At 41.0% G+C, this 15,144-nt stretch overlaps 1 protein-coding gene across 1 annotated transcript in view; it reads right to left on the bottom strand.

Annotated features, from left to right (window-relative positions):
- The window catches only part of TM9SF3 (transmembrane 9 superfamily member 3), a 70,867-nt gene extending 58,530 nt beyond the window's left edge, over positions 1–12,337 (bottom strand). Inside the window, exons 1-2 of the mRNA XM_045068960.1 lie at positions 12,111–12,337; positions 1,838–2,033 (exon numbers count right to left, since the gene is read on the bottom strand). Coding sequence (XP_044924895.1) covers positions 1,838–2,033; positions 12,111–12,206 — 292 coding nt within the window. The 5' untranslated portion in view covers positions 12,207–12,337. The remainder of the gene's footprint in view (positions 1–1,837; positions 2,034–12,110) is intronic.
- Between the last annotated feature and the right edge of the window lie 2,807 nt (positions 12,338–15,144).

The raw sequence follows: 15,144 nt of genomic DNA, 5'->3' as shown, positions 1-15,144 counted from the left end.
CCTCAGGGCATGTTTACAGTAATTCATAAAGTTACAGGCCAGGCCCCTGTGGTTTAAATTTACAACTTAATTTTATAATTAAGCCTCAAAGAATATAGTGGAGGAGTGGAAAGGGGGAGAAGAACGCAAATACATATATCGATTTTGAACAACAGTAACAAAAAAAAAAATACTCTAAACACAAGAATAAAACTTAACCACCCAAAACTAAACATCTTTAAAATATTTTTTTAAAACATCTCAAATCAGGGAGGCTGGGTGGCTCAGTCAGTTAAGCCCCTGCCTTAGGCTCAGGTTGGTGATCTAGGGATCTTGGGATCAAGCCCCACATTGGTCTCCTTGCTCAGCAGGGAGTCTGCTTCTCCTTCTCCCTCAGCTCAACTCCACCCGATGCTCTCTCCCTCACTGGTGCTCCCTCTCAAATAAATAAAATCTCTAAATAAGTAAAATCTCTCAATTATATCCTCCTCTCAAAAGTGCAAAAATAAAAAAACTAATAAAGTGCAAAAATACCAGAAGTCAGTATTTTACGTTTGCAGACAATGAAGTCAAAATTAGAGTAAAGAACTTCAGTAAAATCAATACAGTAAAAGAAATAGGATTAAAATTCAAAGCTCCTGATTACAAGATCCAAGCTCTATTCAAAAATCAAGATGCCTCATCAAAGATCCTGTAAAAATTCAATTACTCAGGCTTCTGCTCACTGAGTTAAAAATGTCTATGCAGGAAATACACTCTCTGGCAAATTTCACAGAGGAAAATTAAAAGTTTAAACATACTTAAAGGGCCTGATAAAATAGATGCCAGCATAATAAACAGATGAGTATTTCTTCCAATTTTAACAAGTCTTTGACCCAAAATTCTTTTTAAGTTTTTATTTGTCAGAAAAAGAGAGGGGGGGAGGACAAGCAGGGGGAGCAGTGGGCAGAGGGAGAAGCAGGCAGGGGGAGAAGCAGGTTCCTCGCTAAGCAAGGAGCCTCATGAGGGACTTGATCCCATGACCCTGGGATCATGACCTGAGCTGAAGGCAGATGCTTAATCGACTGAGCCATGCAAGCGTCCCTGACTTAAAATTTAAAACCACACTACCCTATAAGAACTGAGGGAGTAAAATTAATACATACTGATTAATACATTCTGAGCCAAAGGTACAGTTTGGATTTGAGGCTTTACACAAGATATTTTAATTTTTTATTTTTTATATTTTATATAAACATATATTTTTATCCCCAGGGGTACAGGTCTGTGAATCACCAGGTTTACACACTTCACAGCACTCACCAAAGCACATACCCTCCCCAATGTCCATAATCCCACCCCCTTCTCCCAACCTCCCTCCCCTCAAGTATCCCATATACCCCACTATATCCCTGCACCTCCAAAAATTGTGAATCTATGAAGGCCTTTCCTGATCACATACATCCAGTCACTAGAGAGTTTACCAGAAATCACTTTTCAGAAAGAAATAGCATAGGGAAATAGAATTTTATTAACAATTATTTATTATTTTACAAATATTCCAAATAAATCTTTGCTACTAACATACTTTTCTAAATGCAATACATTTAACTTGTAGATTAAACATTTTTTAGAGTCTAGAGCTGTGGTTCTCTAAGATCAATTAGCAATGCCTGAAGACAGTTTTGGTTGTCACAACTGGAGGGTGCTACTGGCATCTACTGGATGGAAGCCAAGAACTCTGCTAAACATCCTAGAATGTACAGGACAGCCTCCCACAAAAAAAGAATTATCTGGCTCCAATGTCAATAAGGCCTAAAATGAGAAACCCTTATCTACAATCTAACTTGTATTACAAGGACTACTAAGGTTTACTTACCTTTGAATTTAATATCCAGACCACTAAATTCCAATTCAACTCCTTGAAGTGCTTCTCCCAGAGTTTCATGGTAATGACTGATACTTTTTTTTGACCCCACACAGAATGGAAGTGAAAAGTACTTATATGTCTCTTGGCGATTATGGTAGGGCCCAACAGTATTCATCCATAAAACGACTTCCTCTTTATCTTGATACTGAAACAAAAAAAAGCATATCATAATACTTTTTTTCTTAAATCTAATTCAAATTAAGGGAATATTTGTTATTTGTGCTAAACAAAAGTATACTGTCTCTGGGAACCTATAAAATAAAATACTTTAAGTTTACTTTAATCTAATGACCAATGTCCACACCTTAAAACAGACACTTGGTGAATTTTACAATAAAGTCAAAATCAGAGATCAAGACCCTGAGATCAAGACCTGAGCTGGGTTCAAGAGTCAGATGCTTGAACAACTAAGCTACACAGGTGCCCTGACACTTAGCGAATTTAAAAATTTTATCTTCTGATTGTGGTCTCAGGCAGATTCTTCTTAAACTTTGTTTTAGAGAAGGTATTATATGAACACAGTCCAATAGCACACAAAAGTCCAATAGCACATCAAATAATGATGAACCCAGAAACAACATTATTCACCGAGCTAATATGGTCATGGAAGGAAGAAAGAAAATCAATAGCTTACCCAAAACCCATGTTAATCATTAGAAACTAAAAAAAAAAAAAAAAAAAATCTAATGTTGCCAGCAAACACAAATAAAATTTCATCTACTTTCTAATTTTTTCCATGGCCACTGGTCAAAGTACTAGAAAGGAGAGAAATGACTGAACAAAAGGAAGAGAAAGCCACACTATGGAATCCCCACAGTCCATTCAAGCCATCATGCTATTCCCAGCCCCGCTGGGAGACATACATATAGCCTGAAAGACATACACTGTATGCATATCTCTTTGAATAAAAAACTATGGTTCTCCCCATCAGTAAATACTGTATGTAGCTAAATCTGGAGTGCAGTTCAATGACTTTGGGTAGGTGACTTCACCTTTCCAGCACTGGGGATGTACTAAAGATTTCTAAGATCTCAAGTTCCAAATTCCAATGATTCTATGAAAAGCAATTACCCAAATAATTTTAAAACTAGTAATCCTAATCAGCAATATAAATTGAAGACAACACTGGATACAATTTATGTCAACTAGTAGTATAGAAGTTAAGGCACTGAACAATTACTTAAAGAGTGCCTGCCACATACCAATAAATTATGTTTGTAACTGAGGATACAGCTTTGAACCACACATGTTCCCTGTGCTACTGGAGCTCAGATAACTGGAAAGATTGACACTGAACAATTATAATAAAGTAAGGTGCTACCGAGCATGTAACAGAGGAAGCTACCCAACTAACCAAACTACCAAATTCTTATCTCCAGTGCTCCATTTAAATTATACAAATGTTTTTGATCAAAATCCAATCACTCCAAAACCATACTCATCCCAACCAAATCTAGCCTTTCTTTCCTCTTTGTTTTTCTAATGGTACCACCATTCTCTCAAACAGGAGACTCAAACCCCAAGTTCCTCTGTATTCCAAAAAATACTGACTTGTCTACTCTTACCCAGAGCCTCTACCTCTTCCTTTTGATTCACACCACCAGTACCCTATGACTTAGATCTAATCACCTCTTCTTCAAATATAATAAATATCTCATTGTTCATATAAAATATCATCCAGATCATTAAGAAAATAATAAACTATCCTACTTTTTGAATATATGAGACACATACCACGCATAGTGGTGTTAAGGATACACAACTGACCCCAGAACAATGCAGGGTTAGTGTTACCAACACACCCCACAGTCAAAAATCCATTATGTAACTTCTGACTCCCCCAAAATAACAACCTACTGTTTACCAGAAGCCTTACTGGCAACATAAATATAAACAGTCAATTAACACATTTTACTATGTTATATGTATTACATACCATATTCTTACAATAAAGTAAGTTAGAGAAGAGAAAATGTTAAAAAAAATTATAAGGAAAATACATTTTATCATACTGTACTGTATTTATGGGAAAAAAACACTGCATGTAAGTGGACATATGCAGTTCAAACCCATGTGGTTTAAGGGTTAATGTACAGATAAATAAAATACTGTCCTTTCCTTTAAGAAGTTCACAATCCATAGTGGAGCCAGACAAGTAAATGCTTAACAATGAATATGTTAAAATTAAGGTAGAAAAGGGCTACTCTAGCAACAATAAAGGAATGATTAATTCTGCCTTGGTAGAGAAGAGTCAGAATGAATAAAAATACAGAAAATCATAAGTGGTTTCAAGTGAATTCAGAAAAACAATTGTATATAATCTTCACATATGAAGGAATGAATCAAAGGTCTAATATATCCATACATCCCCACTCAGCTATGCATGCCACCACTCTTCCATCCGTCGCTCACAGTCACACAGCACCAATCAATCAAGGTACTCCCTTCTGCTAAATATGTATGGTTATAGCATAAGAATTCTCAAAGCAGTGAGCTAAACCAATCAATTATCAACTAACCAGAACTGGTATTAGAAACAAGACCTGCTTGCTAGGCAGAAAGCTCTCCACATAGTGTAATGTACACAAAAAACATTTAATAAATACAATGGGAAAACACTGACAAATGGTGAAATGTAAAGTTCATTAGCAACTGACTTAAAAAAAGCTTGAAGTATGTGTACTGACTGATATGTGGCACTGCTTGCAACAGTACCCTTTTAGAGAAAAAAGTAAGAGGAGGTAACAAAATACACTTTGTTTTAGAGAAGGTATTGTATAAACATAGTCCAACAGCACACGAACATCCAATAGCACATCAAATAATGATGAGCCCAGAAACAACATTATTCACCGCGCTAATATGGACATGGAAGGAGGAAAGAAAAATCAACAGATTTTCTTAAGATTTTTTTTCCATTTAAGATTTGAATGAACAAGAGGACCCATCACTAAGGACCTTGTCATTAATCCTGCTGAGAACGCAGCAATGTTTAAATGTTACTTGTAAAAATAAGCACAAGAACACTTTCTATAAATTCCAATACTCATACTTCCTTTAAAAACAGACAAAAACTTGAACATAAATACTTGTTAAAATAGGGCTTTCGTTTATTTTATACAAACTGAAACATAAGATTAATATAACTGAAGGGTCACAGTGTATGTTCATCTACACATTCTGAAGTCACTTATTTTAGCCTTTCATGAAACCTGAACAGGGCAGGAGGCTTGTCATGACATGACAGAAACTGCACGGTCACAAAACCTACACCATTCTGTAGCCACAGAGTCCTTTTGGGAAGAGGACTGAAATAATAATTAGAAATATATGTACATATTTAATACACACATCTTCATACATATACAGACACAGACACATACAGGGGGTGTGGTCAGGGTTAACATTAAGTCAAAAATGCCCCTTTTCTTTTACACTATCCTGGTCAACATAATGAATTTAAAATATTACTTTTCATTGCAGTTCTTGATTATCCCTGACAGTAAGTGCTCCCAAGAGAAGAGTTCTTTTTCAAGACAGAAAATGTGTCTTAAAAATATCTTGAAATTAGAAAATATCGAAAGACTTAGAACAACTTTTTAAAAAGGAAAAAAAAAATCTTTCCGTAAAGCTGCTGAGACAGTCCCTGACCTCCACCACTCTGCGGGAAGAGAGCAACAGGTATCTCTCTACTCATGGCTAAAAGGCTAACCTCATTCACTTTCAAAACATTCCATGAAGTCCTAACAAGCTCTTTTAAATCCTTTCCTTGGAAGAACTCTGAGTTGGCCAATGACACTGAGAAAGATTGAGTTTTATAACTTCCCTGCAGAACATAACCAGAAAAAGGGGAGAAAAAGCCAAGGAAGCACAGCAGTGAATGAGGGGATCTCTGAGCATGGCGGTGGCTCCTTCCATGAGGCCTTCCTGGGAAGCAGCCGAATGAGAGACCAATTCAGACTAGCTGCTTTCTTCACCTCACCGTTCCTTTCATTTTCCAGTTCTCACTGTTAAAATGAATTTCTGAGCTGTCCACTCTAGCCAAAATGGCTTATAATACGGTCTTCCTTTCATTTCCTTTCCTACCTTGTTTCTCATGCCATTCTCCCAAATCTATAATGCCCTCCTTCTCTCCACTTAGCCACGCTCTACTTATCCTTCAAAACCACTCAAATTCCTCCTTTCTCAAACCCTTCAATTCTGATGAGGTAAAGCCTTTACAGACCAATCCCTAACATGATCTCACCATCTTTTCTGACAGTATCATTAGCTAACACTTAATAAACACATACTATGGTTAGGCATAGTTCTATGGTCTTTACATGAATATTTAATCCTCGCAAAATTTTTAAGATAGATCCTAGTATTTCCCCATTTTACACACACAAACTAAAGAACAGAGATGTTAAATAATTTGTCCAAGATAATATAACTAACTAGTATCATGCTTACAAATTTGGGACTACATTTTTTCTAATCCCTAGTCAGTTTCATTAGCTAAAAAGCAAAAACTAAATGAAGAAAATATGAAAAAAGTACAGTTGTACAAAGCAACTAAAGACAGTACTGAATAGCGAACAACTTTTCCATTTGAACCTTTAATCTGCCCCCAAGAAAAAACCTTCCTAGGAAGCTACTTGTGCTCTAATTTCCAAAGGCATGACCTTTATTCTCAAGATGTCACCAATGTTAGGCCTCTCTTACTTAAATACTGTTTATGTGCTGGAAAAGGGGAGACACAGAGGTTTCCCTTCTTGATAGAGACCATGAATTACTTTTTCTCGGGAGGAACACTTTAGGAGATAGAGTTACTATTGTACTCATGTAAAGAAATAAGAATTTATATATACAGGCAAAGCACTAATGGCTCAGAATAAGCACCCAAATGCCACTACTTTCATGGGATGAAGTAAAAGATGCATGTTTTAAAATTATGTATCTGAGAAAGCAAAAATCTAGTTCTGAAAGTGTTTCAGAAATCATAATTTCAATGTCTTATTTATTTAAAACACAGCACAATTTTAATACAAATAAATGATAAAATATAGAAGTATATTTTGGGATAGTCCCTTGAGATAACTGTGCTCTCTCCCTCTCTCTCAAAATAGCTTTGTACCTAAATAAACTTTGAGTCTACCATAGAGTACAGCTGAAAATAGGACAACGAATTATGGCATTTCCTAAAACTGATCTATATTAAAGTACTCACAACTTCACCTGTAGTAAAGAATTTGTTCTCTATAAATCTTCAAATAAGTTTTAAGAGTTCCTATACTTTTTTTTTTTAAAGATTGTTATTTATTTATTTATTTGCCAGACAGAGAGACACACACACACAGCACAAGAAGGAATACAAGCAGGAAGAGTGGAAAAGGGAGAAGCAGACTTCCTGCCCAGCAGGGAGCCTGATGGTGGGGAGTGCAATGGCACATCCCAGGACCCTGGGATCTTGACCTGGGCGGAAGGCTAACGCTTAACTACTGAGCTGCTTAACTACTGAGCCACCCAGGCGCCCCTCTTGGGGCTATTCTCTTAAAAACAAAGAAAAAGGCTGCTATTTGCCAAAGGAAAGCAAACAAACTATTCCTAAAATCACTCAGTGGTATAACTGTTTATAGCAGAGGCTGATTGTAAACTACACACAGATCAGATCCTTCTAACATTATCTACCAGAGCTACAATGGGCCATGAAGAAATGGGGAGTTTAGCCTAATTAGAGCCCTAAGTCACAAAAGGAATCCCAAACACTATGCATCTTAAATGAACAATGGTCTCGATTGGTTCACTGTGCTTTAAGCAATAGGGTTTCTCGCTTCCAACACCACATGTTCTTGTTCCTAGTAGCTCCCTAATTACTCCAGTCACTGAACAAGCACTGATGAAATACCACTGTGCCAAGCACAGAACTGGGGTATATTAACAGACTAAAAGAAAGAAAAAAAAAATGACTTTGTGACCCTAAGGAAACAGAACCCATAAAACTTCAAGACTAGTACAAACCATAAAATGCATTAAGATTCTGGTGCCCTGCATTATTGGTTTTTGGTGCTGACATCCTTACATACTATTGCTACAAGGCAAATAGAAAAACCAAGGACTAGAGAGTCAGTAGGCCTCTTCAGGTCATGGGGAAAATGAGTGTGTTGGATTAAATGATCTCAAGACTTCGGAGTTCTAAAATTCTGATTCTCAATTTGAAATCTTTTTAACAGAGTCCTTTGGAATCTTGGGAGACACAGTACTCTAACTACAGATGTTTCCAAGTTCTCTGAGTTTCAGAAAACCAAATAAGCATAAACCACACCTTCTACATCCTTGACTCACTCTAAAAAGTCTTTTTTATGGCCCTTAATCACATATTAAGGGCTATGTTTCATGAAAGCGCTCGTTATTTTTTTACGCCAAACAATATGTCCTGCAATCCATTTATGATTCTAGTGTAGAAAGGTGAAAGGACACATCTTTATATATTCTAGATGTTACTATATAGCCTCTAGAAGTCAACAGCGTATTTCCTTCTCATTATCCTTGTAAGAACATTATAAGAGCTCTGCATTAAAAAGTGCATAAAAAGGACGCCTGGGTGGCTCAGTTGGTTAAGCACCTGCCTTCAGCTCAGGTCACGATAGTGATATCCTGGGATCATGTCTGGCATCGGGCTCCCTCTGCCTGCCACTGCCCCTGCTTGTGGCCTCTCTCTGACAAATAAATAAAATCTTAAAAAAATAAAAATGAAGGTCTCCTTGTTCAACATTTATTAAAGAGTTCCTGGCTGGCTCAGTCAGTGGAGTATGTGACTCTTGACCTCAGGGTCATGAGTTCAAGCCCCATGATGGATGTACAGGTTACTTTAAAAAAAAAAAAAAAAAAAATTAAAAATTTCTAGATGGTGACAGAAGAGCATCAAATCAAGCAAAGTATCCAATGCTTGCACATAGTATGTGAGTGCACAGGTCAAATGCCCATTAAATGGGCCCTATCCTTCCTTAATGCTATCCAAACATTTCTTCAGTAACAACCCATTAATGGAGCTAGACTTACCCAAAAATTTCTTTAAGAAGTTAAAAATAGGGGCGCCTGGGTGGCTCAGTGGGTTAAGGCCTCTGCCTTCGGCTCAGGTCATGATCCCAGGGTCCTGGGATCGAGCCCCATATCGGGCTGTCTGCTCAGCAGGGAGCCTGCTTCCTCCTCTCTCTCTGCCTGCCTCTCTGCCTACTTGTGATCTCTGTCTGTAAATAAATAAAAATAAAATCTTTAAAAAAATAAAAAAAAGAAGTTAAAAATATTATCAATACAGAGAACTACTCAATTTAATACCAAGTGTTTTACTGTCCTATTTTTACAATGAAGGGCTGCAGAGCATATTCTATGAAAGTGTAAAAGACTATTAATTCAGACAGAGTTCAAATCCTACCTCCTTCCCCACTGGTTGTGTGGCCTCAGACAAATAACTTAACCTCTCTAGTGTTGGTTTCCCTATCTATAAAAAGGGTATGGAGCACCTGGGTGGTTCAGTAGGTTAAGCCTCTGCCTTTGACTCAGGTCATGATCTCAGGGTTCTGGGATCCAGCATCACTGAGGCTCTCTGCTCAGTGGGGAGCCTGCTTCCCCGCCCCCACTCTCTGCCTGCCTATCTGCCTACTTGTGATCTCTGTCAAATAAATAAATAAAATCTTTTTTTTTTAAAGGGTATATATTATCTATCTCACAGGTTATTTATATTTAAAATAAGAGTTAATATATGTAAAGTACTTAGAACAGTGCCCAGCACATGTTGCCAACAACAGTCCTATTAGTTATTATTTCTTTCTGGAAACTATCTTCACAGAAAGTTAATCTAAAGGGCAAACTAACTTCTGAGAATTGCTCTCTAATTCATAATTCAACACCCCCAAGTTTTTATTACATACCTACTCAATACCATTCCCTTGGCAATTTTTCTCCTCCTTCAATATCATTCTTTCTTCATTAGCTACTTCCATGCTCTTGGGGAAAAAATCCACTTGACCATAACCTTTTCAGTACTTTTACCTGACTAAGGTGAATGCCTAGTTTCCAAAAAATATTTTAAAGAAACTTGGGAAAAGTAAAAATTTTGGCTAATAGAAAAAAAAAAGACACTTATTTAAATCTTACACTTATGGCTTAATGTTATTCTTCCTACAACATTTTTGCTTTTTAAAAGCAAAATGGGGCACCTGGGCGGCTAAGTCATTAAGTGTCTGCCTTCGGCTCAAGTCATGATCCCAAGGTCCTGGGATCGAGATCAACATCAGGCTCCCTTCTTGGCAGGAAGCCTCCATCTCCCTCTCCCACTCCCCCTGCTTGTGTTCCGTCTCTCCCTGTGTCTCTCTCTCTCTGTCAAATAAATAAAACCTTTAATAAATAAAGTATAACCAAGTGAGACCAGTTCAATCTAGACACAAATAAAATGAAATGGATTCTAAATCTTTCTGCCCAGCAATTATCCCACACATACTATATCCTCTCAAAAAGCATTTCTCATATATTTTACATTCTATTACTGGTATAAAAAATTGAAATGTTCCCGGCAATAAAATTTCAGTGCAATCTGTGTTTATACTTTACATCTATAAATTAAAGTCAGTCCTTTCTATATACCTCAAATTTGTGAAATATTAATAGTTTTCCCTATTTATAACGGTCTATATAAAACACAAGATCAAAAAGAAGAATACTAATCTTAAACTTGTATGCCTGTATGCCAAGAAAGGGCTGTGAGTTTTATCTGGTAACTTTCCTTGAGTGTTCAAAAAACTGGAAAAATATTAGTGACAATACAACTGACTAAAAGGATGCCCACTGCAAATGAACATGTTCTTACACTTTCAGATTTTACCTGACAGAGAAAACAACAGGAAACAGTTCTTTAATTTTACTGTTTGAACTATGAACAAAATTATCTTAAGGTGAAGTCACAAATATAGCACGAAAACATATCACTGATTTCAGATTCGTGCCTCCAAAAAAAATACACACACACACACACACACACACACACGAAGTTTCTGGCTGTGACTGAAGGTAAAACAGCCAAAAGCTTAGAGCTTCCATTCGGTAAAATAAAAGCTCAGCCAACCCAGGAACTAGAGAAAAAGTCTGGTTGATGACAAATAAAATCTAAAGTAGGGTCACCGAATAAATAAGGACGATCGCTTCACTTCCTCACTTATCAGGAATGAAAGCAAGACTCACCCAAATCTTTCAGATCTAGTACGTACACAACCTCTCACGAAAAATCACGTCATTAATGAGTTACGATATTTAAAAAAAAAAAAAAATTACTCGCTAAGCAACATCTCAGTTTACAAGACTTCCCTGCCTGGTTCGCACCTACCACTCCGAAAACCATCGAGTTACAGCCCTCAGTGAAAGTCATTTGAAGAGTCGTTAACATCCAGGCTTTGATGTGAAAATGCCAATTAAATAAACCACCAATCACTTTTTAAGCCGAACGCGAAAGGGACTGTTCTCGGCCCACAGGAACCCTGGGAACTTCAAGACCCCCTACAGCCAGAAGCTGCCCGGGGACCCCCGGGATGGGAGCCTCATCTAGGGGCTGGAAAGGGTGCGCAGAAAGTTACAAGCAAGGCCCAGAAGCGACTGCGTGCACACTGAGTGCATGCACGTACACGTGTAACCTGCTCTTCACCCCAAGTTTATCGGTGCCGTCCCCATGCCAGGGGCTTGATCCCGTTTGGGCAGGAGAGAAAATAAAGGCCGGTGAGGACCAAGGAGCGGCGGATATTTCCTGGTTAGTGTATGACGGGTAATCGTGATGCATCCATCTTCCGCTGTGTCGTAGCCCCCGGTAGCCAGAGCGCAGCTCTCTTCCCCGGGGGCACCAGCCCCGAGCCCCGCTGCCGGCGGCCGGCTCCTCCCCGGGGAAGTGAGCGCCGACCCCCACCACGGTCCCGCCCCGGCCCCCGGCCCCCAGACCCTCCAGCGTGGCGCCATTTAGGTGCGGGTTGGACAAGGAGGCCCAGGCGCTGGGGAGAGGAGTCCTGCCCCGGGAGCGCCCACAAACGTCTCCTCCCAGCTCCCGGGGTTCCTGCTCCGCCAGGCCCAACCGGAAGGCGTCCTCCGCGGCCGCGGCGCTCCGCCGGGGCCGCCCAGCCCTCCAGGCCGCGCCAAGCCGGACTGGGCGGCGGGCCGGCCGGGGGTGGGGGGGGCGGCCACTCCGGCCGGGGGAGCCTCTCACCGTGTGCTCGTGCTCGTCCGCCCGAGCCCGGGGCAGCAACAGCAGCAACAGCGCGGCGGCCGCCGCCACGCCGGGAGCGCCCGGCAGCGGCCTCATCCTCCGCGCTCCCACCGGCACGGCGCCGGCGCACCGACTCCTCCTCCTCCTCCGCCTCCTCCTCCGCCGCCGCCGCCTCCGCCGCGGCCGATTCGCATCCACGGGGCGCGGACAGACGCACGGGGCCCGGGCCCAGCCGCTGGCTCCTCCGCGCCGCCGCCGTCACCGCCCGCTCCCGAGCCTCTCCCGCCCCCCGGCGCCTCTCAGCCTCTTCCTCTGACTCAGCCACGTCATCCGGCCACCCCGGCACACGCCGGAAGTGCCTCGCGACGCGGGCCCGCAACCGCCGCCGGCCGCCCCCGCCCCCCGGGAGCCGCGAGCCGTGGCCGCCCGGGGCCCCCTGCTCCAGCTGCGCCCGCTGGGGCCTCCGGGCCGCCCGTCCCCGGGGCTCGGGAGCGGCGGCGCGCACCCACGGCCTCGGTCTGGAGCTCCGCGCGGGTACCTGACCCGCGCGCGTTTCGGGCCGCGTCCGGGCGCTGGGAGCTCTGTGACCTTGGCCAAAACGTTTTACGTTTTCCTGGCCTCGATTTCCTCGGCTGTGTAATGGGTTGGGACCCGCAGCCTCTGGAGCTTGGGGGATCAGATCAGATAACGCTTTGCAGGCTCCCGTCCACCGCCATGAATGAATCACGCGCGCCTCTCATCGTCCAGGGAGATTGTTAGACCCGTACAGGAGTGGATACGTGTTTTAGAGTCACTTGACTATTTATCGGGCCCGTACTAATCGATCTTGTTGAAATTCTTACTCATTTATCTTTTCGATTATACCGTTGGTCACCTGTCCACAGATTTAAACTCCTCTTGGAACCCGATCTCTTCTCCTAAGCAGAGATCCTGTGTCCAGAACAGTGCCAGGCCCGTAGCAGGAACTTTAAAAATGCTTGTCGTGTAAATATGGCACCAAAATGCTGGAACCTGTAGTCGGGCAGTCCCTTTTCAACCATCATAAGTCAACAAGTGGATTTGTCAACAAGTAGGATTTGATCTTAGAAATGCCTCAAAATCTATTTTTCCTTTCTTCTGCCAGTAACAGCCAATCTGGCTGATTGCAACAATCTAACAGGATCCCTGCCACCAATCTTCCCTCCCCATTTATCCTCTCCAACAAGTGCCAGAGTGGTCTTTCTAAAAAGAAACCTGATTATATCACTCTCTTGTTTAAAACACTCCCTGAGGAGTAACTGGGTGGCTCAGTCCGTTAAGCATCCTACTCTTGATTTCAGCTGGTATCATGACCTCAGGGTGTTAGGATCCAGCCTGTATCCAGCTCCTTGATCCACGGGAGTCTACTGGAGATTCTCTCCATCGTTCCCCATCCTTCCCCCTGCTCGTGTACCCTCTGTCTAGAATTAATCTTTTTTTTTTTAATTATTTTAAAACACTCCTTGAATTTTGTTTAAATAAATCATAGAAACACAGCTAAAATTTTCATCTGCCAGGCACTATTCTGAGCCCTTTACACCTGTTGACTCATTTAATACTCAGAAAAACTCAATGTAACAGGTCCTATTAATATGTTCATTTTACAGGTATGATAATGGAAGCGCAGAGAGGTTAAGCAGTTTGCTGAAAGAGTAGTCAGTCCCAAGCAATCTGTTTCCAGAATCAGTCTTTCTTCCTACTAGTGGACCTCCACCTCTACAGTCATTTTTAAAAACGAAATAGACCTGTATGTACTGGCATGCAGTGATATTAAGATCTACTTTTTTTTTTTTTAAGATTATTTATTTTAGAGAGAGAGCATGTGCATGCAAGAGGGGTAGAGGGAGAGGGAGAGAGAATCTGAAGCAGATTCTGTGCTGAGCACACAGCCCAACGCAGGGGTCGATCTCATGACCCTGAGATCATGACCTGATCCAAAACCAACTGTCCACCCAGGTGCCTCAAAAGATACTTTTAAATGAAAATGCTGACAAAATAGATATAATCACTTTTAAAAATTTTTATTTACTTATTTTGAGAGAAACAGAGGGTGAGCAGGGGCAGAGGCAGAGGGAGAGAGAACTCAATACTTATGCTGAGTATGGAGCCTGATGCGGGACTTGATCTTGAGACCCTGATATCATGACCTGAGCTGAAATCAGAAGTTGGACGCTTAACTGACTGAGCCACCCAGTGCCTGGAATAGAATATCATTTTAAGTGGTCCTAATTTCTACCCAGGGAAAACAATCTGAAAGTTGATATGTAAGCCATTCACACCAGGTAAGTTTCTTTTTTGTACATACCTGTTAATATTTGGATGTTTTTTACAATGACCATGTGCTATGTATATAATGGGGGGGGGGGTTCTTGCTAAAGGACAGCCCTGTTAACAGGCAACTGCACAATCAGACCCCAATTTATCAGACTCCAACTGCCACTAATCTCTGTCCTGGCTTCATCCCAATATTTCCCCAAAATACCATGGTTTTTTTGTTTTTTTTTTAAATACTTGCCTTTGCCTAGAATACAAAAAAGTGGACAATTACTAGATACTCTCCTTACAGGCCTAAGTGAATTATCATCTCTTCTGTGAAACCTTTTATGACTCCCCCCTCAAAAAGTTGAGCATCCCGGGGCGCCTGGGTGGCTCAGTGGGTTAAAGCCTCTGCCTTCGGCTCCGGTCATGGTCCCAGGGTCCTGGGATCGAGCCCCACATTGGACTCTCTGCTCAGCAGGGATCCTGCTTCCTCCTCTCTCTCTCTCTCTCTCTCTCTGCCTACCTGTGATCTCTATCTGTCAAATAAATAAATAAAATATTAAAAAAAAAAAGTTGAGCATCCCTTCTCTGGCACTCCAAAAGCTTTCAATATGTTATGCCATAGTTACCACCCTTCATCTCTTCTTCTGTACTACATTCTCACCTTCAAAAAAAAAAAAAAACTTTAACAATTATTAGTCCAGTAGAGTTTTCAGGAATGTGAATATATTGTTTATTTTAAAGATTTTATTTATTT

The sequence above is a fragment of the Mustela putorius genome, unplaced genomic scaffold, assembly GCF_011764305.1.
Source record: "Mustela putorius furo isolate JIRA1106 unplaced genomic scaffold, ASM1176430v1.1 tig00003909_pilon_pilon_pilon, whole genome shotgun sequence".
Lineage (NCBI taxonomy): Eukaryota > Metazoa > Chordata > Mammalia > Carnivora > Mustelidae > Mustela > Mustela putorius.
This window is presented reverse-complemented; position numbering and strand designations above follow the sequence as displayed.